The 25589-nt window shown below is 44.4% G+C and overlaps 1 protein-coding gene across 6 annotated transcripts; it reads left to right on the top strand.

Moving 5' to 3' along the window:
- Window positions 1–300: 300 nt before the first annotated feature.
- On the top strand, window positions 301–22368 carry C6H5orf63 (chromosome 6 C5orf63 homolog). Of its 6 annotated transcripts, none has more exons than XR_011389678.1 (5): window positions 301–690; window positions 2417–2519; window positions 15952–16096; window positions 20460–20516; window positions 21724–22368. XR_011389678.1 is itself a non-coding variant. In XM_070076070.1 (5 exons), the coding sequence occupies exons 3-5, from the start codon at window positions 16136–16138 to the stop codon at window positions 21898–21900; spliced, it is 336 nt and encodes a 111-aa protein (XP_069932171.1). In that variant the 5' UTR covers window positions 577–690; window positions 2417–2519; window positions 16129–16135; the 3' UTR covers window positions 21901–22368. The 6 variants fall into 6 exon arrangements, 2 of the variants coding, with proteins under 2 accessions (XP_069932171.1, XP_051700127.1); XR_011389679.1 differs by having other exon boundaries at window positions 15930–16096; XR_011389680.1 differs by having other exon boundaries at window positions 21736–21852.
- The last annotated feature ends 3221 nt before the right edge of the window (window positions 22369–25589 follow it).

Raw genomic sequence — 25589 nt, 5'->3', positions numbered from 1 at the left:
TCGATTCCATTCCTCCACGGAACAGAGAATAAACCTGAAACACCTGCAGCTGGCCTCAGAGAGTCACTGCGGCCTGGCTGTGTGTCCCCGCCTGTGTGCCGCCCCGTTCTCCATTCCCTCCGTGCCCCGGGCCACACCAGCCCCCTCCAGCGGCGTGCACCCTTCCCTCAGCCTGCGGGACGCTCCCTCGGCCTCCACTCCCAACCCCAAAGCTGTCTGCAATAGATCACACCGGAGGCCTTCTCAGAAAAGGACAATGTTCTAAGGCCCGACAAAAAGCAAACAAGCAACCAAAACAGTGTGGGGAAGGTACTGGCCGCCAGCTTTGCTCCTCACAACCTAGTTCGGCCCGGACCAGATGAAGAGGGCAATAAATACTAAACGAACGAATGCATGCATGCGGGGAGCGGTGAAATGGCGGGACCGCACAGCCTCCTGTTGGCTCCCAGCCCTTCGGGCTCCTTAAACGGCTTTCAGCGGGGCCCCTTTTCGCTGGTTAGTTGTTTGCTTTTCTACAGCTTGGCTTTGGTTCTTGCGGCCTTCTCTTCACGAGCAGCCACCCCTGACGGCGGCTGTGGGAACGCACCACAGAAGACAGCAGCGCCCGGCGGCGGGCGCGGGCGGAAGCGGGGACCGGGGCGGAAGTGCGCGCGCGGGCGGAAGCGGCGACGTGGGCGGCGCGAGCCTCAGGTGGGTGCGGGCGGTGGGCGCTCGCGGCGCGCGGGCGCGCGGGTGTGCGGGCGGGGGAGGACCGGCCACCCTTCGCCGTGCCGCGCGCTGCCCGGTTCCATTGTCTTTAGAGGGCATTTAATTAAATCGGGAGCCATAAATCCAGGAAGCACCGGCGGGAGGCTGGGAGCGAGGGAGCGCGCGGGCGCGCGTGAGAGGGCGCTCCGGGAAGTGAATAAATGAGCGGAAACAGGAGGCAGCTTTTACAGTACAGAAAGCGGACAGAAGCTCAGCTTCGTGCTTCCTCGGGTCATTCGCGGACGCCCGATTTCTGGGAGGGGACAGCGATTTTAAATACGCGTTGCTCGCGGCCGCGTCGCCCTTCGGGGTGAGGAGGGTGCCAGGTGCAGCAGGCAGCGTGGCTGGCACGGCTGGCTGCACCTGCTCGCCGCCTTCCTGCGCGGAACCAGCCCCGCGGACCCCGAACTGGGAGACAATAGATCAGACTGTACCCTTCTCAGCAGATACTCGGCCTTGCCAGCCACCTTGCACAAACACCAGCTCCTACTGTTTTTACTAAGTCTGATGGTAGAGAAGCCCCACTCAGCTGTCACTAATGTGAACAGACACGTGACTGTTTCTATGGCTATCTCCAACAAGGAGGGTTTTTTTTGGGGGGGGGGGGGGGGCTGCTGCTGATCTTTGCCTTTGTTCTTCAATAGGATGGTGGTTATATGGTCCTTTATATCTTAGAGCCTTTTAACAACAACAACAACAAAAAGTCACAGTATGGCCTCGCCTGACCCAGAGATTCTCAGCTCCTGGGAGAACAGGGATAGTGTCTAGGATCTGTTATGTCCCAGCTCTTTCTAACACATTTCCGAGCATAATAAGCAGGGCTTTGTAGCCTTGGTTAAGCAGCCACTGGGACACTGAGCGCGTTGAGGGTGGTGGCTGGGAGAGGAAACAGCCTTCTCGTTTAATAATATTCTGAGGGACGGTTTTTACGGTGCTTACGAAGCTCTCCACCACTGTCTGGGGCTACAGACATTGAGGTGGTTGTGGGTAAATGACAGGGAGAGATGAGCAACGCTTGGAAAAGGAGGTGTGCCCTGGAGACACTGAGTGATGATGGCAACGCTGGGACAAGGCAGAACTAATCATGGTTCTGTGTGAAAGGTGGTAGCTCATAATCTGGATCCTGCTTTGCTGAGGAATACAACGCCCTGGAACTAGAAAGGCCCTGTTGTGAAAATTCAGATGGGTAGGGCCGGTGCTACAGACAGGCAGAGTCCCTGGCTTTTCCTTCCTGATTACTGGAGTCAGAGGTGGCCCCTACCATGGAAGGACAACTTTGTTTGTTTGCTTTAATCTTGGACCAGAGGAATATGAGGCAGTGTGGTTTAGGCAGAAGGACCCTAGGCAGGTAAGTAATAGAAATGAGGATTTTCCAGCTGGCAAGTTTACTGGACTGTGTTTCTGTGTTGTTCCAGATGCCTGGCTCTATCATACTCTTAAGTACCCAGAGGCACTGCAGAGAAGTGTCTTCAAAATAAGTTATTTCCTGTATTATTAAAGTTTTTCATAACTTATATATACTGTAAGCAGGCTGATGCCTTCAGTTTCTCTAATGTGAAGGCCCCAGGTTTCAAATGTAGCAAGAAGTTGAGGTGATCTGATAAAAGTAGTAAGTTTTTTTTTTATGTTCTTTATTTCAAATCTAATATTTTCCGCTGCTTTATTCAAGGAGTGTACCTCAGAGGAAGCCAAAAGCCAGCTGGAATAGTTCCTGAATGCGCTTTTAATCTTGTTTACAATTATTCTGAAGGAGGAAAAACCATCTGGATCAGGTATGTGTAGCTACACAGGTAGCAGGGACTAGTTGAGCTTCCTCCATTAGTATCACACAGCAGGTTCTGGGAACAAAATCATTTGAAGAAGAATATGCAAAATAAAAAGCTGTGGCTAAGTATACTATAAATAGAATTCACACCCCTAAATCCCCATCTCAGTACAGGCACAGGGAACAGGAGACGTGAAAACATTACTCTCTTTTTCACTCTAGTTCTTACCTAAGTTAAAGTTTCCAGAGAGGAGACAAAACTGAAATAATCTATTTTTAGAAAGTATCCATCACCCTGGATTTCAGAGCATTTCACCTGTAACTTCTTGTCCGAGCCATTTTACCACTACAACCTTCATCACTGGTATTATCTTACTCCTTTATCAGTCTTTCTCCTACCCAAGGAATGAGTTCCTTAAAGGTAAGGGTGATATCTTTGTTACACTTGTATTTCTAGTCCCTGGCCCAGTGTTTGTCAAAATGGGCTCAGACACTACATGCTATAGATGTCAACAGGCAGTGTCCTCGAAAGGAGGCTAGAGCTATACAGAGCATAAAAACATCACTGGGAGTGCAACAAGGTAGAGAAAAGAATGTAGAATAATTACCTTCTTTTAGGGCTTACTCGGTACATTGGAAGTAGTGCTTTAATAAACAGACTGGAGATGGAATCCAAAGATGGTTACCAAACTGCCTTCCAAAGGAACTAGGCCTGTTCTGTTGCGGGGCCTTTGTTGTGCTGAATGAAATACACAAGCTGGAAGACTCCGCCAGCCTTGACTACACTCCCTCCAGGCCTCCCCTGTTCAACTCCTCACCAAAATACCTGAAGAGTGCTCTCTTAAGGTGTGCTAAATTGGTATCTTAGTTAAGGCCATGTCTTGGTTTGGTCCTGCCTTGGGGATACAAGACCTATGTACAGTGAGTAGTTTAAGTCTAGGTTACCCACATAAAATGGAAGGAAATCCGTACTTGTATTTTCTGCTTCACTGACAACACTGCAAAGGAGTCTAACGTTGACAGTGTTTTATGTTGTCACAGGGTAGTCATGTGGGATGTGTTGCTTCCTCCTATTGCCAGTGGGATTGCAGCAGAAATCAGAATGTTGCAACTGGAAGCAAATGAACTTCCTCTTATTGTTCTAGAAAGTTTTCATATTAATTATGAAATAATGGGGAAATTTCTGGTTTAGTCAGGCGGGAAGGACGTGACATTGAATTATTTGTTTTTTTTTTTTTTTACTCTGCTTTGTAAAACACCTAGTCCTCCCAGTCAGCCAAGAGAAAGGATTTTGTTATTTCATAGGAACTCAGTCAACTGAGGCAGCTGAAGACATAAGCCTGGGAAACAGAGATCTAAACTGAGCTGTTTCTCCAGGTTCAAAACTGAAATTATGTGAATCTCCTTATAGCTACAGATCAGAACCTTCTGTATTAAAGAATCCTGCTTTCCAAAACCAAGCCTTTCCTCATTTTATTTCCACCTTTAACTTAAACCTTAAACAAATCATATGGTGTCTTATTTTGTATACTCCAGGATTCCTATGCAGATTTTTGAGATTTTTTTTTTTTTGGAAGAAAGGTAATCGAAATTAGAGATCTCTTCTGTTTCTGAAATTCTGTGTTGATTACATCTATATAAAAATAACCATTGTTCAAGTTGAAACTATAGAGAAATGAACAAAAAATGCAGTATGAAAGATGGTTAAGTGTTAGCTTCCTTGTCAATAGAGCATGGGGATTCTCCAAAGTCAACTCCTGGTTCTAGAATATTAAAATACTCAATTAGTGACAGCTGTTAAAGAACAGAATAGGGCTCAGAAGACTGTAGAAATGTCCCATAACAGGATTTTCAGGATGTGACTTAAAGAGTAGGAGGTTTCCAATGTCCAGTCTGAACACCATACTTGTATAGTCCCAAGTCTCATGGGTGTCACAAGTCTAGGAAATGCTGGGTTTAGCATTTCAAATGTTCAAAGCTACATTGGCTCCAAAATGGCTAGAAATGAATGAATGAAACGTCTTTTATCTCTTGGTGGTCATGAGAGTAACTTCACTTCGTTGGCAAAAGGAATCAAGAATAAGTGGAATATTAGTGACAGATGAAAGACACTCCCTTGGTGGATGGGTTTTGAATTGCAGACAGTTGCTTTTTGGAAGTGGAACTGTGTGCTTTTTAAATAGCAAGGAAGCTGACATTACTAGCTGTGTACAGTAAGATGAAGATGTTTTAATGAAATTGGCTTCTTTCTGGGTCAGCAGTAAGTATCAGAGATATCTTCAAAGGGAATAGGTCATGCTGGTTAAGAAGGATAATGTGGGAAGGAGTCTGCATAATTCCTTCTGCACTTTGTCCTCATCCCTTGAACCAGAATGATTTTGCCCTCGTCCTACTGCTATCTTTAGGGAATGAAGGAAATTTCAAATTGGTTTTTAAACTCTATTAAGCCCTCGTGTATGATATAACCCAACCACATTATGCAGGTTTTCTTGGCTCTCAGGAACAGCTTTGCAGCCATTATGTCATAATTGAACTGAACATCGCTGTACACTCTCAATGTGGAATATGCTGCTCTGGCTCCAGGCCATGTGCTGAGTCAGTATTTTGGGGGCTTGAGGATGGAGGGGAGTAGAGGGGTGTGATCTGTGCAGACCCATTGTGTTTGCAGCAGTCACCCTGGAACTCCTCTGGGCACCCAGGTACCTGAGCTGCTGTATTGTGGAAGTCCATGACTGTTCTAGATGACCCTCATCATTTTATTTTTCTCAGCCAACTGTTTTCCTGGAAACCCTTCCCTGGCATTGTCATGGGCACCATCCCAGTACTGAGTAGCCTGCTTGGAAGCAGTGATCTGGAAAGAGTGACTGCTAGGGTCTGAAGATCCGACATGAGCTCTTGCTTACGCCAAAGCTTGCTTTCCCCTTCTGCTTCACAGTGTCAGCTTGCCTTGTCTGAACAGAGGGCAGCACTCTGGATGTGCAGGGGGTTGCCACAGTGCAGAGTGCCTGTCGTTAAAATTGGTCCAGTAGTAAGAAAGCAAAGTGTGTTATTCTTCCCTTGAGGGGAGCTTTTCCATCTCAGGTGCTTAAATAGTTGCGAGTTGAATACCCCGTCATGCTCTGTGTCCCCCCTAAGACCAACTCGGTCCTTTCTGACACTGAGGCTTTCTAGTTGTGATGGGGGACTAATGGAAGAGGGTCTTTTCACCTCTACCTGGCTCATAATGTGAATTTTGTCCTCCTTGAAGGACAAGTGTTTTAAGTTCCTACAGGTAAAAAACCCCTGAGATTATTTGTTAAGGCCTTATGCGGCCATAGGCTGTCTCCAGAGTATCTCCTAAGCATGTGATTTCCTCTTCTCAGAACAGGGAGATATTTGGGGACCAAAGTCTGTGGGCCAGCCCCTGTGAAATGAGAAGACAGGACAGTGGTGGCACTGCCATTTGACAGTTGAGAAAACTGAGGCTTCAAAGGATGAGGGTTTTCTTGGCGTCTCTGACCTAGTTAGTGGCAGTTGCCTTTCTCTGTAAGGTTTTTAATTCATTTTTGCTTCAATTGAAAATGCCCTCGGGGAATGCAAACCTGCTGAATTCCAGCTGAAACTCGCCATGAAAAGTAATTTTAAAGCTCTGAATGAAGAATCCTGCCATTTGTGCTGTTTCCCTGTCTGATGAGTTAGTGGAAACTGTGTTCATTTGAATTTAGTTAAACCTCTCTAGACAATCTACTCAAACTGTGTCTTTAAAGGTTATCAATAAAATCCAACTTTACTGTCATGTAGGCAGCTTCTGTGTTGACACACATGGATTGAGGATATCACTGGTACAATAATAATAATAGTACTGAATTTTCCCTTTTCTATTTTTTTTAAGATTTATTTATTTGAAAGGCAGAGATACAAGGAGAAAAGGAGGGGGGGAGGGATCTTCAATGCACTGGTTCACTCCCCAAAGGGCCTTAAAGGCCAGGGCTGGGCCAGTCTTCTACATGGTTGCAGAAGCTCAAGGACTTGAGCCATCTTTCACTGCTTTCCCAGGCATATTAGCAGGGAGCTGAATCTGAAGTGGAGCAGCCAGGAGTTGAACCGGCACCCATATGGGATGCTGGCACTGTTGGCTGAGGCTTAACCTTCTATGCCACAGCGCCAGCCCCGAATTTTCTCCTCATAAAAACTAAAGGCAGGTATTTGAAATGAGCAGCTGGGTGGGAACTGGCCTTTGTTTAACATCTATGGAGGGGAAATCTGGATTCCTCAAAAACTAATTTCAGTGGTTTGTTTTGTAATTCTGTGAAGGCTGAGTAAATTAGCCAATACCTGGTGCCAAAGTATTTGCAAATCAGTCTTACCTAGACTTAGTGACATCCTTAGTAAGCAGATAAATATGTTGGATCTTTATTTAAGTGATACCATGGCCTAGAAATTGCTACTTCAGTAATGTGCAGAATCTGAAGTTTTTAGCTGTTTTTAAAATTAAAAGTTTTAATTTTAAAATTAAAAGAGACAGAGCTTCCAACTGCTGGTTTACTCCCTAAATGGTCAGAACAGCCAGGGCTGACTCAGGCCAAAGCCAGGCATCCAGAACTCAATCCAAGTCCCCTACATGGGTAGTAGGGACAAGCACTGTCGCCTGGGAGCACATTAGCAAGAAGCTGGAATGGGATAGAGAGGAAGGATTCAAACCCAGGCAGGTGTCCCAGGTGGCATCTTAACCACTCTGCCAAGCTCTCCCCCTCAGCCATTTCTGTTTGAATTACTTTTCAGTTTATCAGTCCCTGTTTCTAAGACTGCTATTAATAGAAATCTTAGTCTTCCATTTGAAGCCAGCACAAGCATATTTCAGTTAATAGAATCATTGTTTTTGTTAACAATGCGTTACTTGTTAGTATTATTTTGTAATCAATAGTTAAGTCTCACTCCTCTGTTCTGCTTTCTAACTTATACCCATATTTTCACATTTGTTGTCTGCTTTTGTGGTATCAACCAACTCTTCTCCCCCAACCATCTTCTGTCTGCATCTTCATCAGAAACATCTCCTTATAGTTATTTATGTTAAGTTATATGAGGGCCAGTTAGGTTCATTTAAGGGTGATTCTCCTTTGGAGGAGGTGACACCAGATTTAACACTGACACTAGACACATCTCTTCTGATTTACAGTGGTCATTTGACTGCCCCTACTCTAGCCGAGCCCTCATGGCTCCATGTGTCAGAGGACCACTCCCTCATTCTGGACACACTTTGTCCTGTGGCTTCTGCAATGACACTTCCCTGGTTTTCTCCCACCTGCCAACTGCTGTTGCTGCCTGTTTTGCTGGTTCTTCTCCACCCAACTTCTATAGCCTCAGAGGTCTGTTCTGGGCCCTTTTCCTTTCCTATGCTTTTTAGATGACCGCATCAAGTTCCATCACTGTCATAGAACCCTTCAACCAGAGGACACTGGGGTTCCAGCTGCAGCCCTGCCACTGTCTGCTTGAGTTCCTGAGCTCTTGGTCCCATTTACCCCCCTCAATCTTTTCCTGCCTCAGTGTTCCTCAGATAGTAAATGGCACAGCAGAGGCCCTGGACTAGCACTAGGTCATCCCTACCACCAGCTATTCTTTAGTTCCTCATGTCTGATTCACTAATAAATGCTGTTGGCTGTTTCTACTTCCTGTCACACCAGCATCCTTTCTCACCCCAACTACTGCAGTTGCTCTCTGCCTCCACTCTTGCCCCCAACAATCTGTTCTTCACATTACAGATGAAATTTTTTTTTTTCAAATATATGAGCTCATGGCACTCCCCTCCTCCGAAATTAGTTTCTTGCAGAGTAAAATCTCAATCCTGTAGCAGTGTCTACAAGGCCTATGGGATCTGGTTGCTACAGGCCATACATTGGCCCCATCATGTATTCTGCCCCTTCTTCTTGTGGCATGCTGTGTCAGCCACACTGCCCTTTGTGTTTCTTCCAGCAAGCCAAGTTTTGTCCTCACCTCCGGGCCTTTGCATTTATTGTTTCCTCTCCCTGAAGTACTCCTCCTTTAGCTCTTTGCACCTCCTCATTTTTCAGTCTCAGCTGAAATGACACCTGCTCAGGGCATGTTATCTAAAAGCCTGCCTTAGTGACCACGGCATCACCCTGTTCTACCCCTTCCCTCACCTTCTGATGTGTTCTGCAGTTAATCTTTTCGCTAGAGTGTGGACCCCATGGGGACATGTGCCCTGTGTTCCTGTTCACCACTGCACCCAGCATCTGTAGCAGTCTGATACAAGAAGACTTGTCATTGCCACTTGAATGAGTGAATGACTCTCCCACACCTAGATGGCCAGACTGCCGCTTCCATTTGCCTTTACTGTGCAGTCCAATCTGTAGGCTGCTGCCAGATTAGTTTTCCCAATCACTGATTTTATCACAACACTCATTGGGTTTCCAAGACACAAGGAACGCATCAGTGAACCACCATTATAGAACCTCCTAGGCCTCGTCCTGGTCCCCCTCCCAAACTTACTTTCCATTTCCCTTGGACAGAAATCTCTACCCCATTTGGATTTCCCCCCATCAAACAGCCATGGCATTCCGCCCTCAGCACCTTTATGTCTAACCCCAAATTTGGAATGCCTTCCGTTTTTCCCACATGTCTAGATCCTAAATGATTCAGGATCTTTCTCTTAGGAAATGAGCTCCATTCTCAACCCACAGCACTGTTGTTTCCTGTGCTCTTAAAACATTTGCCAGCACTGTGGCATAGTGGTTTAAGTCTCCACTTGTGCCCACATCCCATAATGGGTGCCAGTTCTAGTCCCAGTTGCTCCTCTTCCAGTCCAGTTCCCTGCTATGATCTGGGAAAGTAGTAGAAGATGGCCCAAGTGCTTGGGCCCCAGCAACCATGTGGAAGACCCAGAGGAGGCTCCTGGCTCCTGGCTTCAGATCGGCTCAGGTCTGGCTGTTGAGGCCATTTGGGGAGTGAACCAGCGAATGGAAGACCTTTCTGTATCTCCCTCTCTCTGTTAACTCTACCTCTCAAATAAATTTTAAAAATTAAAAAAAAAAAAACATTTGTAGTCATCTTTTATATACAGTCTTCAATAACTTCATGGGAAATGCACATTTTCTTTTAACTCCGTTATCACACAAACTTCTACCCTTATATGCTTCTGTCATAGTCACTCCTGTATTTCTAATTTAGTTGTGCATTTATATGTCATTTCTCCTGACTCAGTTTTATAGTTCTTCATTGGTTGGGATCATTTCCTACTCTTTTTTTAAAAAAAAAAAGATTTTATTTATTTGAGAGGTAGAGTTACAGACAGACAGAGGGAGAGAGAAAGGTGCTTTATTTGAGAGGTAGAGTTACAGACAGAGAGAGAGAGAGAGAGAAAGGTGCTTCAACGGCCAGAGCTGTGCCAAACTGAAGCCAGGAACTTCTTCCTGGTCTCCCATGCTGGTGCAAGGGCCCAAGCACTTGGGCCATTTTCCACACAAACCAATGCCTATATGGGATGCTGGCAGCACAGGCAGAGGGTTAGCCTACTATGCCTCAGCACTGTTACTCATTTTTAACCCTTCCTTCCCTACTGTGCCACAAGCAAGTGATTGATAGCATTAGTTTACTAATGACTGTGAAGCCCGATGTCACTTTTATTGTCTCAGTTAAGGATTTAACACCCTTATGTGAAACCCTCTGAGCTGTTTTTCATGTTATTCTCTCTCACATATGGAGCTGATCATTCCACACAAGAACTTTGGAGAGAAAGAAACAGGCCTGGGGCCAGCACTGTGGTGTAACGGGTAAAGCCACCGCCTCTAGTGCCAGCATCCCATATGGGTGCCAGTTCAAGTCCCAGCTGCTCTACTTCCAATCCAGCTCTCTGCTATGGCTTGGGAAAGCAGTGGAAGATGGCCCAAGTCCTTAGGCCCCTGCACCTGCGTGGGAGACCTGAAAGAAGCTCCTGGCTTCAGATCTGTACAGCTGTGGCCATTGTGGCCAATTGGGGAGTGAACCAGCAGATGGAGGACTCCTCTTTCTCTCTGCCTCTCCTCCTCTCTCTGTGTAACTCTGACTTTCAAATAAATAAATACATTTTCAAAAAAAAGAAATAGGCCCAACACCAAGCAATATGAAGGAAAAAATGTAATGGCTTAATTTTATTGAGGATTTGAATGGGGTGAAGGGGATGTGCCTGTCCTGAGATGAGTGGTGGACAGGTAAATGCTACATTCTTCCAGTGAAATCATAATCGTGCTGGACAGGCAAGGCTCACACATCAGACAGCTGAAGAACTTTTTCACAGAGCAGTGTGCTGAATGCAAATTAACGTAGCATCCATTGTGTCCCAATAATGGAATAGAGACATCCAGATACTTGGGAATCCCACAGTCATGGTAATAATTGGAAGGGAAATGAAAGGGGGGTTTTGTTCTTAGGTACTCACATGACCTGTCAGTCCTTTCTAGACTGTGCTTCTGTGCGAGTTTCTCTGGTCCTCTGTGTGGTGAACCTGTGTGCACCCGAATCTGGAAGAAGAACTGCAGGGGGGGAGTGTGGTTTGAGGGACTGCATCTCACCACCCCTCGCTGGGGCATGTTGTAGTCCTATTCAGGGTGCATTGTGTGAGGTGCACGTAGTGAGCAGTGCAGACTGCATACTCAGAAGGAAGCTGAGATGTGCCGCACACAGTGGGTCCGTGGCTGGGTGCTCAGCTCTGCAGCTCTGTTGTAACAGCTTGCCTGAGATGACTCCACCTCGTTAGCAGTTCCCCCTGGCCAAGCACCATGACCACTGGGCCAGGGTGCCAGAAAAACACTCGAGATCCCACCCCCGCCGGTGGGGTGGGGCCCCACTCCCTGTTTCTGTTCCGTAGCCTCATCCCAGCCCTGCTCAGCCTCTTGGAGCTCACACCTTAGAGTACCTGCTCAGTTGCCAGTGAGGGGTTTGTCCCTGGAAATACCTCTCCGTGTCACTCCTGGCTCCTCAAGGGTCATTGCCTCCCCTGCCCTTGCACTCCAGCTCTCAGGCTCAGCTCCCACTTGTTTATGACACACAGCTGACCTACCCAAAGCACAGAGAGGCAGTGGGGAGGTGTCATGTTTCCGCCTTTTGTGGATGAGGAAGAGCAAGTGAGCCCAGGTGAATTCCCTAAGAGCAACCTGGCTCATCACATAAACTTTCAGTAACCTAAAATAATGGATTTTCTTCCCCAAAAATGGGGGAGGGGAGAGACAGTACACTTAGATGGTAATGAATATGAGATGGAGCACTCAGCTTCTCCCTCCGTACTGGTGACTGAAGGGAAGCCCTGAGCCTCTCTGTGTGGAACATGGGTTTAGCAGTAGTGTGTGTTTGATGTCAGCTCAGCATTAAGTTTACCTTGGACTCTGCTGAAGAAGCTTCAGCCATAACTGAGGTGCCACCTGGGCTTACATAGACTTGGACTGTGCACATGAACCAGCACTGAGCTTGCTGATCTGGGACCATGTGAGCCTGCAGCCTTGTGTGCCAGAGGATTCTTTGTGTGAATAAAACTCCTGGCCAGCGAAGGTCAGTTTCTGTGCTCCAGCAGGAACGATGTTGTTTACCTACCAATCAGACATACATGGAGTTTGCAACATTGGGAGCCCTGCATAAGTGATGTGCAGCCACAGGCTGGGCAGCTCTTCATGCAAGAAATGAATAATCCTTAATAAAGGCTCAAATGACCCTGGCTTGCTTTTGTACTATAATCAGTCGCTGTAATGGTATGCCCTTTAGTGCTGTGCAGGGAAATGCTATAAAGTTAAGTTATCTTCCTTATCATGTTGCAAGGAGGCCTGGATTGGTCCAATCAGTCCTCCCCCGTGCTATATTTGATTCTGCCATAAAGACCACTGAAGTCGGCCTCCGTGTGGCTGAAAGGCCAGCAGCCCCTTTCTGTTTCAGGGTGATGTGTGCTTCTGAGCAGCCCTGGACTTGAAGCAGCAGGAGTCACCATCGTTATTGTTAGGCTGTGGAATTTGTTTTAAGCACATTCTAAATCCAGTCTTATGCCTTTTGCTTTTTTTTTTAAGTCTACGACAAAGGTGACCCAGTTGTGCTACCTTGGTATTATGAACACGGCTCTTTTTGCTCATATCAGAGGCATACAGCTAAGTTCAGAGGATAAAATTCTGTCTGTATGTATGTAATAATAATGACACGTATTTCATGACTAAACTCAATGACACAATCAAAAAAGTGTTGTCCTCTCAGTCATCAGCTTACAGGCAGAGACCACCTTTCAGAGTATTTTTTATAGTGCGAAGATTGTTCAAGAATAATCGAACTAATGAAAATGTCACATTGACAGAGTAGCCTATATTAAAATTTTACTTCCAGAAGGCATGATTCGGAGAATGTGACATTGACAGCAATGGCATTAGGTTTACAGAGTTAGTAAAATGCTGTAAGAAGAATATTATAGAGTTCCTATTGGAGTATATTATTTCTCATTTTATATTTTCTTTTCTGGAATTAGTAGACCCCAAGAATTAAGGAATTTTAGCCATCATATCTGCCTAGAAGAGAGTCAGGGAACTTTTTCTTTCTGTTAGACTGTAATAGAATTTTATAGTACAATGCTTCCAAAGAAATAAGTTAATTTAACAACATGATAAAATGTGTGTACCTTAGGGCATTTGAAAAATGTGCAGGTAGTAATACATTTCTCGGTAAAAACTGCCATGTTTAAGTGATGAAAAACATGTTGAAAGATAGGAATGGAGCATAACAGTGGAAGAGAGAACTAGTTGTAAACTGAATGGTTGTAGCCGCACTGAAGACTTTCCTCAGCTCTCTGGGTTGGTTGAACAAATATTCCAGCAAATCTGGAATGAATAGCAACTCTGTTTACTATAACAGGTTTTATTTGTCTTGGGTACAACCAAGACCACATGCTGTGTTTTGTCATATTGGAAATCCTAAAACAGATTTCCATTGTGAATGTGAATTTTTTTTAAAGCCTTAACACTCCAGTCTCAATTCAGCGAGGTAAAAGCAGTAAGTTTTCCTTTCCTTTCCAGCCAGACATCAATAAATCTTCAATCCCCATCCCCACCAACAGCATGTCGCTGCAGTTCTCTGTCCTGGTTGTAGTCTCAGGTCATGGTCATAGATGACCCCATCCTTCTCATGTCCAAGGTTGGTACTTCTGCCTTTTAAAAAAGCTAATTTGTACTTCCTTTCTCCTCCATGTACAGTATAGCTGTTTTAGCTCTACATCCTAGGAGGGTATGGACCCCTCCCAAACCCAGTGATCCAGAAATTTCTTCATAGGGTAAACACTGCTATCATTCTAGTTTCCCCTCGTTTGTAGCCTAGGTGGACAAAACCGCATTTAGAACCTGTGTCCCTCACCTCATCCATGTACTGAAGCTGCTGATTCTGCTGAATGTACTGAAAACGCATATACTGGGGCTTAACACTTAGCTCAGAGTAGCACCAAATACTATGACATTGTGCAAATCTACTTTCTACCTTGGACTAACTCTGGATAACAGATCCTTGTGAAATCCTTATCACCTTCCTTCTGTACGCATTATCGGGATCAGTTAGCAGAGCAATCCAGGTGGAAGTGAAAGAATAAAGGCTTAAGAGTAAAGGGAAGGTCACTGTGTTTGTGAATCTGTGTCCGCTCTTTTTGTCTTGTGGTCTTTACTCTAGATTGATAATGGGTTGATGGTTTTCTCTAAAGTCACATTCTGTTTGAAATGCGTTTAAGGCCAATCTTAGACCCAGAAGCCTGGTTATCAATGAAGATTAGTAGTTAATTAATGCAGTCATGCTCTGTGGAGCAGAAACAAGGGAGGTTTGGGCTGGTAGTGAAGAGTCAGAACCAGCTGTACTGCCCCAGCACGAATTCTTGTGAACATCTCTCAGAAACACTAACCTTTAGTTATGATATGACAGAACCAAATAGTGACTGCTCTACACACCAAGTGTCTGAGCAGGATTAGAAGATAAAGAGGGTAAGAAAGGCTCATTCCAGCTCTTTTAACCTTCAAACAAATATTTGACCATCCTTTATGTGCCAAGTTAATTGTGGGCACTTGGAGATACAAGGGTGGAAAAATACCTAGTCTTCTAGAAGTTACATTGTGGTAGAGGGGACATACATAAGTTTATATCATAAAAGGGCAAGAGGCAACTATTGCAAGGCAAGAGGAGGGAGAATGATGGACTGGCCAGTATTGCTGATGATAGTCACTGAGAAGGTGATATGAAACCAGCCCAAATGAGGAGAAGCTCCTTAGAAGCTTTTACTGCTTCTAAGAGGAAAGGCAAGTGCAAAGATGTTAATGAACAAATTATCTTGGTAGTCAAAGAATAAAGTTGTACAGCTCCAACTTGTCAACATAAAGGAGAGGAAAGTGATAAACCAAAGAGAGAGAGAGAGGGGCAAAGTTAAAATATGATCCCAGGAATGAGTTCATCTAGGGAATATTGATAAATGGTAAAGCCAAGAGTACACATGTGTTTTGAAAATGAAGTGATAATATTTGTAGTTTTAAGGACAAAGCTAGATGCTTGGTAAAATAACCAGGAATAATAGGATGTCTTGTGGCAGACATGGCAGCAGGATGAAGGAGCTTCAAACCCCAGTGTCTGACATGCCCCTATGAAGCAGCTCTCGCCGGAATCTCTCCAGTGGAAACACTAGTACATTTGTATATGAAGCTTTTGAAAGTTAAAGTGGCACACACACATGGCCATCTCCTTTTAAAATACTTTTTAAGGAGTTGAGCAGATAGTGCTTTTTCTGACACGCTAACGCAGCCTGATTCCCCTTGTAGTTCCTCTGAATGCAGCTTCGTGGGGTGGGCATTGTGGGCAAGTTAAGCTACAAATTGTGATGCCAGCATCCCATATCAGAGCACCAGTTCGAATACTGACTTATGCACTTCTGATCCAACTCCCTGTAATGCACCTGGGAAGGCAGCAGATGATGGCCCAAGAACTCGGACCCTAGCCTGCTGTTATAGCCATTTGGGAATTGAATCAGTAAACGGAAGATATTTCTCACTCTCTGTTTCTCTCTCTCTCCCCGTCTCTCTCAGTCCACCTTTCAAATAAGTAAAATAAATACTTAAACAAATAAATAAATGCAGCTTTGTGTTTCCCCATCTGTTGTAGTGGAGGGCCTGGATCTCATAAGAGATAGCCTCAGCCTTCAGCTAGGGACTGTACTGCTCATTTATTGTTTCCTCAACGGTGGCAGTGGCCGGGAATCACTGAATGTATGCCAGTAAGATAAGCTGTCCTTGTGAATAAAAGCCATCTTGGGACACTGCCACATTTGAGGGGATCAAAATCTGCAAGTGAAATTGAATTTTGCATTCAATTTTAAAAAACCCATGCAGTTTACCTCCAGAAACCAAGTGATCAGACGCACTGCTAATCCATAATTATGGACTCTTTCCATTCAAAGTTCTGTTGTATTTGGAATACAGTGAATGTTGAGGCATCATGGAGATTTGACAAACACCTGGGCCTCTCTGCCACTCCTGTTCTCCAGGATACGATGCCGAAGCCCTCAAATCCGCTGCCTAAGCGTGTAACTTAGTGCCTGTCTTGTGGAGAACAAAATCCAGGCATGTAAGTTGATTGGCTTATTTTTCTTTTGGTAGAATTAAGATGCTCTGGTTTCGAGGAAATACCATGCAGCTTGCCAGAACCTCCTTCGTGACCTTCTGGAGAAATCTCCGTGCTTCCAAGACAGCTCTGCCAGTGCTGACTTTATTCACAAAGGTATAGGAGGAAAGAAAAATCACTACTTTACAAATGTAAAGTGTTGGAATTGTTGTGTGAATTAAGGAATACAGAAAAAGTAGGAAGGAAAGACACTGGAATAAACCTTCTGGATACCTGCTCCTCAGTTTTTCTATCAGCACAACCAGTAACTGTCTCCAACCCAGATACCTCGTTGTCTCACAGTAATCAGAGGGTAAATTAATGTGTTTAATGGTCATCAGACCCCTGCTTTTAAAAAGACCATGGATTATATTATGATGTTTGAAAACATATGGTTTAAAATTCAATTCCATTTGTGATAATTTGTTTTCTACAAAGTAGCCATAGACAATGAATTAGAAGCTGAACTATTACTCTAAGAGAAAATAGGTTCCTTTGAGCCTCTTATCCCAACATTTTCATAACAGTTAAATACATAACCTTATTTTTATTTATGTTTCTGTTTAATAACTCCTTGTTTAATTTACATTATCGGTCATTAACATTGAATTCATGGCCAACAGCACTATAACTCATGCCTGAACGAAGCTTTAAAATGTGCATCCTGACTCTTTTTTTTTTTTTGAGAGTTTTTAATTTTTATTTACTTGAAAGGCAGAGTAACACAGAGAAGAAAGACTTTCCATCCTCTGCTTCATTCTCCAATTGCCTATACTAACTAGCCAGTGGTGGGCCAGGCTGAAAGCAAAGCCCAGAACTCCATCTGGGACTCCCACGTGGGTGCAGGATCCCAAGTACTTGGGCAATCACCTCTGCTTCCCAAGGTGCGCATTATTAGGAAGCTGGATCCAATGCAAAGGTGAAACTCAGTCCCAGGCCCCTTGATATGGGATATGGGCGTCCCAAGCAGCAGCTTCACCTGCTGCACTACAGTGCCCCCATCCAGGTGTTCTTATGCTTAGGAACACTGGATAGCATTTCAACACTAGGCCCAGCAAAAACACCAAAACACACAAATGGAGGCAGCATGGCACTATACAGACCCTGAAGAGGACACTAACTTAGGCTTAGAGTGGGAGAGCTGAAACAAGAAGGCAGAGCACTACTTTGTTCGACTTCAGCTTGGAGAATGATTCAGGCAACACCAACTGTTCACCGTTCTCTGTACATGTACCTCTCCACAAATGACCACAAAAATGCTTCATTTATTGATTTGGGGGTTACAGATAAGTGTTTGCAAGTAGGCAAATTCACAGATACAGAATACAAATAATGAGGGTTGCTTGTAATTGTTTTCTTATCCCTAACACTAATTTTAAGCCATAAAGCTAGTTTATCATTTTTAAGAACTTTTTCTCCATGAAATTTATAATATGAACATTATTGATGTCTTTTTGCTAATTAATATCACTTCCTGTGATTTATAATCAAAAAAGAAATAAAGTGGAAAGTAATAGAAATAATTTGTGAATAACGTTACAGTTCAAAAGTTTTTAATAGATTTTTTATAACATCTTTAAATTTCAGGCATTTTAGCAGTTTAAAAATATCTTACAAATAGTATCAGATTTTAAGTAGTTTTAAAAATTAATTTGTTGAGGCCGGTGCCACAGCTCACTAGGCTAATCCTCCACCTACCAGTGCCGGCACACCGGGTTCTAGTCCCGGTCAGGGCGCTGGTTCTGTCCCAGTTGCCCCTCTTCCAGGCCAGCTCTCTGCTGTGGCCAGGGAGTGCAGTGGAGGATGGCCCAAGTGCTTGGGCCCTGCACTCCATGGGAGACCAGGAGAAGCACCTGGCTCCTGCCATCGGATCAGCGCCTGCCGCGGCAGCCATTGGAGGGTAAACCAACAGCAAAGGAAGACCTTTCTCTCTGTCTCTCTCTCTCACTGTCCACTCTGCCTGTCAAAAAAAAAAATTAATTTGTTGACAATATTTAATCTAAACTACTTTCATATCCATAAATGTATATTATACTATTAGAAATTATTGAACCAAAAATATTTCATTGTGCAAGAGACTATCATGAGAAAGGCATATGGAAATTAACTACAAAAAGAAAACAGTCCCTGAAGGCTAGTGGTACTTACTCGGCATAACTACTCCAATTTTCAAGTTGGGCAGCAGCAGAGATAGCCAAAGACATTTGTCAAACAAACAAAAAAACACCAACCTTCCTCTTGATTCAAGCTATTAAACACATATTAAGATATCACTCCCACCTTCAGGTTCATAGTCTGGTGACAAAGACTTAAAGTACAGTATGAAGTCTCGGTATGTTAGAAATAATGAAAAGCACTTCCCAGAGTGACTTAAACATCAAAGGGACTGTATGAGCTGACTGGTTCAGGAGTAGGCTGACTCAGGAGCCAAGCATGTTCCCAGTCTCTTCAGCTTCACCTCCTCAGGGCTAAATCCCTCTCCCTCTGGCTCTTCTGATGAATGACTGAAGCAGTCCCAAGCCCCACTCTCGCCTCTCAGATGTCTACAGAAACAAAGCAGAAGTCTCCATGGGCTCTGACTGGCCCCTCCCTGAGCCAGGCACTTACAGTAGCTGCTGTGAAGCAGAACTGCACCATCCTCACCACAAGATAGGGCAGTGAGCAGCAGACAGCCCACCCAACCAGTGTCCACTACAACTCAGGAACAGAGTAAACAGTAAGTGCTGAGGGAAGTCCTAGAAAAGGATGTTGGAATGGTCCATTCTACTGGATATCATCCTTTTTTCCCTTATCCTTTTTAAAATTTAGGGGTTTGCATCGTGGCACAATGGGTTAAGCCACCACCTGTGACACCAACATCCCATAGAAGTGCCACTTCAAGTCCCAGCAGCTCCACTTCTGATCCAGGTCCCTGCTAATATGCCAGCGAAAGAAGCAGAAGATGGTCCAAGTGCTTGTTCCTTGTTACTCATGTAGGAGACCCAAATGGAGTTCCAGGCTCCTGACCTCAGCTTGACCCAGCTGCAGCTGTTGCAGCCATTTGAGGAGTGAACCAGCAGATAGAACAATCTCTGTCTTTCCCTCCCTCTGTAACTTTGCCTTTCAAATAAGTAAACAAATCTTTAGAAAAGAAAATTGATGAGCCCTTCCTCATAAAAACACATGCACATAGTTGCATGTATAATTTACATAAACTTCCACAGACCCCAGTTTTAAAACAGCAAAACACCTTATCTAGGCTCTTCTGAAATGTTTAATACGAAAGCAAAACTCTGGTACATTTGCTATTTCTGCATGTTCTTATTTTGCTCTTAAGATCCTATGTGGACTTTCTGAAACTTTCTTAGACAGTTTCAGCACAAGTGTCTTAAAACCTCACAACTCTCCATAACCTGTTTATGATGAATGCTGATAAAATAGGATGGGCCTAATTCTTTGTCTTAGGAAATTAGAACCAGAAAGACCCAGGTCTTTATTTATTTATTTATTTTTAACACAAGCTTTGAGTTAAGCTGCAGGAGGTACCTGTTTTTTATATAATAGCTCATCTGTTTTCTGATATGTTAAAACGTAGTTTTACATAAGCATCAGTAATGTTGGGTCTATTTTGAGCTCATGCAAGAGAACCTATAGCTGAGAAGTTTTAAAGCCTGCCAGTCACCCATGGTATTCTCAGTACCCTTCTCCATGGGGTGGCTTAAGATTTCAAGTGACAACAGACCCTACACGTTCCTGCTCTTCAAGTGAAGAGTTAGTCCAGGAAACCTGTCACTGACATGGGTGATAAGAAAATAAGCAAAACATGACTGGTAAAATCATCACCTGAAGTGAATAGCAGCTTTCTGCCTTTTTAAAGACTGGGCCGTCGCTGTCTAACTCTACCCGACTGGGTTTGTTCCTGGGCACTGATTAGGAAAAGCAGGCAGACAAGGTTCAGGACCTGCCAATCAGGACAAACTTCAAGCCACTCTGGTGATGTCAGCCAGGTCAACTGTGTGAGGCCACAGAGGTGCTCCTGACCTACACAGGATCAAGCCCTTAGATAGGACAGAAAACTGACAAATACTTCACACCTAAATTTATTATACATGCACTCATATATAGATATATTTGTGAAAAGTCAAAATGAAATAACCTAAAAATGCAGAGAGCCCACCAGGCATGAAATACTGGCTATTTATAAGAGTCTATGATTATGTTTTGCTTTGGAAATAAATCAGTATAATCAGGTAGAAAACTGTCCTTTAAAATAATTACTTCTTGTGGATTTTTTGTTGGGCCAAATACCATTCTTTGGGTCTAATGGCTTTATTTTTTTTTCCTGTAGAATCCATGTCCCCTTTGTGAGGAAGCCAAGGAAGTGCTCGAGCCTTTTAAGCACAGGGTAATCGAATACAGTGTGTCTTTCATGTATATGGGGTAGCTGTGCATGTGGAATAAAGTATCTGCCTGGATCCTTTCTTTAAGAATAGAGATTAAATGATTTTTCATTTACATTTTCTTTCTACAGAGAGAGAGAGTTTAGTGCTGATTTCCATAAAACTCATTACCTCTAAGTGTTTTCCTCTAAGCAATACTGGTTTTCTAACTCTGACTTAATGTGAGTCAGTGTTAACTAGCAGGTGTGGTGTCCATGCTTTCTTTAAACTTTTGTCCCCATTCCTTTTATCTCATTTTCTCATTTTCATGCAAGTGTTTTCATGTGGGAAACCAGCACACCTTTGCCTTTCTTGTGATCCAAACACTTCACCCCTAATTTGCAGGCAGCTTCCCAGTTGGTACACATTTGGCTTCACCAGAGACCAAGCAGGGCACTGATGCTGAGTGTAATGAATGGGTGTGATGGAAAAGGAGTCAGATTAGAAGTAGGGAATACTGTCGCTCCCCCTCTTCGGGGAGGAACGACACTAAACCCTGCCTAGGCTCATATCCGAGTCACGGCACCATTATGTCGCTCCCCGTCTTCGTGAAGGAACGACACAAGACCCTGCGCTGTTCTTTTGTCTGCTCGGCCCTCCCCGAGTTTGCTGCTGGTTCTTCCCGGGTTGGCTACTGTCCCTTCCACCTCTGTGGAAGGGCGGTTCCCCCTGCCACTTTCCCCACTTCCGCGGGGGAGCGGCACACCGCCGGCTGGCTCTCTCGGGGGCTGCACAGGTGTTCCTCTTAGATGTTCCCCGTGCATGTTGTCTCCTCCTTTATAGTCCTCTTCCACCAATCCCAACTCTGCTACCCACACGCCGAGTACGCTGCCCTCCTCCAATCAGGAGCAGGTCCTGCTGTTTATTGGTTGAACTGGAGGCAGCTGTGTAGAAGCTGTTTCCTCCTCTCCCAGCGCCATATTGTGGGAGAGCAGATGCATAGAATAAGTCTTAATTCCAGTAACAGTCTAGTCCGAGTTGCTCCCCACAGAATACAATAAAACTGGTAAATTTCTAGAAATGAGGGACATGAGATCATTGTGGACCTCAAAGAGAAAAATAGCGACAACCACAACAAAATGCTATCAGCTTTGGAAATTGGGGATCGGTTTATCATGCCGTTGTTCAATGCTCTGTGTTCTCTAAAATGCAAAGCGTTGGCCTGTGTTTCAGTTTATTTTACAGGAGGTGGACATCACACTACCAGAAAACTCTGCTTGGTATGACAGGTATAGATTGGACATTCCTGTCTTTCATCTGAATGGCCAGTTTCTGATGATGCATCGAGTAAACACCTCAAAACTTGAAAAACAGCTCCTGAAACTTGAGCAGCAAGAAGCTAGCAAGTGACTAATGCCCTCATGCTTTGCCACCTTCTCTGGTCATAAGGCTGCTTCTAGTGGAAATGACCACAGCCACACACTCCTGCTGTCGTTTTCACAAAGCCCAAAGGATGTTCTGAACTCACTGGTGCCAAATACATGTTGACGTTCCTCTTCTCATGGATGGACGTGCCCATGTGGGAACTGTTTGCTTACTGGCATTTTCTAGAATAAAAGGAGTGTGTTGGCAGGGAGGGAGTGATGGAGAAGGAAATGTCTGTTTGTCTTGTTTGCTTTTCCCTCTTATATGAACATGGAAGCACTTTCCATGCACTGCACAGTGCCATTTGTACGAAGGAGGCTCTGTGTCCCTGCTGCTGCCCCGGAGGGCTTAACTTTTTAGTGAAAGAATAGATGCTCTTCTATGCAGTAGATCAAGTGAAATGTGAATTGTTAATAACCGTGCACAGTCAATAAAGGGATGTTTTAGAGAATACATCTGCCTGAAGCCTATTTCACTGGGATTTAATAATACCTGTTTAAAATTAGAATTCATTTATGTTGGGTAGAAGAGAATAATTATCTTAGCCAAAGAGGCTTCATTCGGAAAAGGCAAAAGAAAAGATTTAACCCCTCAAAATATATAAAAGATTTTCTGCATGCTTTCCATGTAGTCAGTAAATTGATTTGTACTATTAGAGGACTGCCTTTGATAGTTATACAGTTATCATCAAGTGAGTAATTCATTTAAGAGAGTAGTTTTATCAAGTTTTAATATCTTGGAAAAAATCACATCTGGTGCTAACTGGACAGACAGATCATCTAAAGACAGAATATTTGTCACCACTCTATATAGAATATTAAAAATATAGTTGTGTACCCTTGTTTATATTTAGTTAGGTTCACCCAATACAGGAATGGCTTCACTTAAAAACAGAAGTACCTTTTCCTCTCAAAATTGTGTCATTGCAGGTCCATCTATAATGAAATTCTTTGATGAACTATTTGAATGAATTTGAATATTTTGAGTTGCTAGATTTTAATTTGATTGGTATGATTCAGTCGTAGAAATTATGAAATGTTAACGCTAACCAATCTTTGGGATCATCTAGTGTAACCCCCTTGTTTAATGTATGAGGAAGAATCTGAAATTCAGAGGATATCATGGACTTAGGCCAAGGTCACACAGCCATTCAGCTGGAGGGCCAGGTCCTGCCCACAGCCACTTTCCACAGGGCTCACTGAGTGACTCACATACAGCCTCCCAGCCCTTCTGGATCCAACACAAGTTTGCAAGCCCTTCGAATAACAAACAAAAATCTTACAACTGAATAACAGTATATATAATCTACAAATTTCTGAAACACAACTCATTTGATATAATCATTGAGTCTTGGGGTAGGCAGAATTCTAGCATGAACCCAATGACTGTCAGCCTTGCACAACTCCCTGTACTTTGGGTATGAGTGGAAGCATCAGTACTGTGATAATGTCACGTTCTCAGACAACAAGGTGATAACCCTGGATGGGCCTGTTCTCATGCGGAGAGCACTTTGGAAACAGAGTTCCCCTCTCTCTTGTCTATATCTGCCTTTCAAATAAAATGAAATATAAATAAATAATAGTAGCAGAGTTCTGTCTGACTCGTTGCAAAATGTGCTCCAGCCAACTGGGGAGAAAGCAAATAACCCACTCGTGTACTGCCAAGTGGAGCAATATGGCCAGAAGCTGTGGTTGGCCTTGAGGAACTAAGCTAATTCTTAGCCAACAGATAACAGGAAAATGGGGACATCAGTTCTGCAGCTTTAAGGCAATGAATTCTGCCAATAATCAGCAAGCTTAGAAGAGGACCCTGAGCCCCAGATGAAAATGTGAGCCCTGGCCAACATCTTGATTTCAACTCAGAGAGACTCTGAACTCTACCGCACACCTAGTCTTTGGATCTACAGAAACTGTAAGATGATAAAGGTATGTTGTTTAAAGCTGCTAAATTTATGGCAAAACTGATAAATATCTTACCAACAAGAGAAAACTAATACAAGTTTTCATGATATCAGAACACAGTGGCAGGTGGTGAGGGTATAAAAACGAGGAAGACATAATCCTTGCCTTGGAGACACTGAGTATCTCAGGAGGAGCAGGGAGAAGCAAGGTAATAAAGCACAACCACATGGTGCAGAGAGGACTGGAACTGAGACATGCAGAGCAGCCCATCAGTCAGACAGGGAACACAGCAGGAGGGCTTCACAGAGAATTAGACCTAAGCCAGGTCTTGAAGATCAAATAGAAGCGATGGAGTGGAGACAGGAATGAAGAGGGCAGGCTACCCAGAGGGAAGAGCATCAGTCAACTCAGTGTGAGCGTGTGGAATGACAGGGCATAGCCAGGAGATGGCAGGTGGCTTTGTAAGGTGGAAGTGAAGGGGAGGGAGGAAGGAGAGCAACTGGTGAGATGAGCTGTGCCCCACATGGCTGCTGAGGGGCCTTCCCCCCTCTTGCTTCCTGCGTTCACCCAGAGTCAGCTCTCCTAGCTCCTGGTTCCCTAGAGGCCTCTGGCCTACCTCTGCTAGTCCTCCAGGACACTTACCCTCAATACAACCAGAGGCCATCATAGACAATTCCTGCCTCGTGTGTCTGTGTGGCTCCTGGGTCCGAGGACTGCTGATCTTTCTCCTGGGTCATCAGCTGGAAAAGTTCCAAGAGTTGCTTTTAGTGCTTCTCAGGCAAGAGAGAGAGATACCATTGGTTCCTTTCAAAACACAGGGCTCACCAGAAAGCCTAAAGATTCGTTTGGGGCACTTCTTTCCTTAGTAAAACCAAGTGGTTACAGTGTACGGGAAGTGCTGAGACTAAGGATGAACTGAACATTTTATCCAAATAACACATTTCTGACATTAGAATTTCAAACAAAAATCCCATGACACACAGGATGTTCAAATGAAAGTATGCTAAGGCACCAAGAAACAATAGGCCCATATTCCAAGGAAATAATAGATCACGTTGAGGGGGCAGGGTTGGGGAGTGGTGTTGGAGACTGGGGACAGAGAATATTTGGAGGATTTTTATAAGAATATGCCTTTGCTCAGTTCCCACCAAAGTGAAAGGTCAGGAGTTGCGTCATATCAAGAAAGGGGACACAGTGGCACTCATGGGGAAGCCAGATGCATGTCCCTGCATCCCTAGGAAGAACACAGAGGTCTAATCTGGGAACTTGTGTTAGATGGGCTAGCAAGTGTCTTTGCTGCAGTGTGTCAAGAGGAAGATGATCAAGTGTGTGTACAAGTGTGCATGTGTATCCCCATGGACCAGATGGGAGCTGAGTGTGAGCGAGGGCTGGTATGAGGCACTATAGGTACAGGTAGGCCTGGTGTGGGCAGTGGCAGAGAGGCGGGAACACTGGGTTCTTAGGGGCTGAAGGGGCTGCTCAGTGGACAGTGCATTTGCCTGAATCCAAACATCAGGTGAGACATTGCCAGCAATCTCCTAAGACCCTACTACAGTCTCTATGAAATGTGATCTGCTGCAAAACCAGAGGCCAGCTAACAAGTCCCCATTCAAAGAAGAATGTTCAAGGAGCGGGCATTTGGCACAGCAGTTAAGATACCACTTGGATGCCACATCAGAGTACCAAGGTTCAAGTCCCCGTTCCAGTCCCAATTCCAGCATTCCTGCTAATGCACACCCTGAGAGCCAGGGAATGATGACTGAAGTACTTAGG

Source organism: Oryctolagus cuniculus, chromosome 6 (assembly GCF_964237555.1).
Source record: "Oryctolagus cuniculus chromosome 6, mOryCun1.1, whole genome shotgun sequence".
In the NCBI taxonomy this organism is placed as follows: domain Eukaryota; kingdom Metazoa; phylum Chordata; class Mammalia; order Lagomorpha; family Leporidae; genus Oryctolagus; species Oryctolagus cuniculus.
Note: the sequence above shows the minus strand (reverse complement) of the source record. Positions and strands in the feature narration are given on the sequence as shown.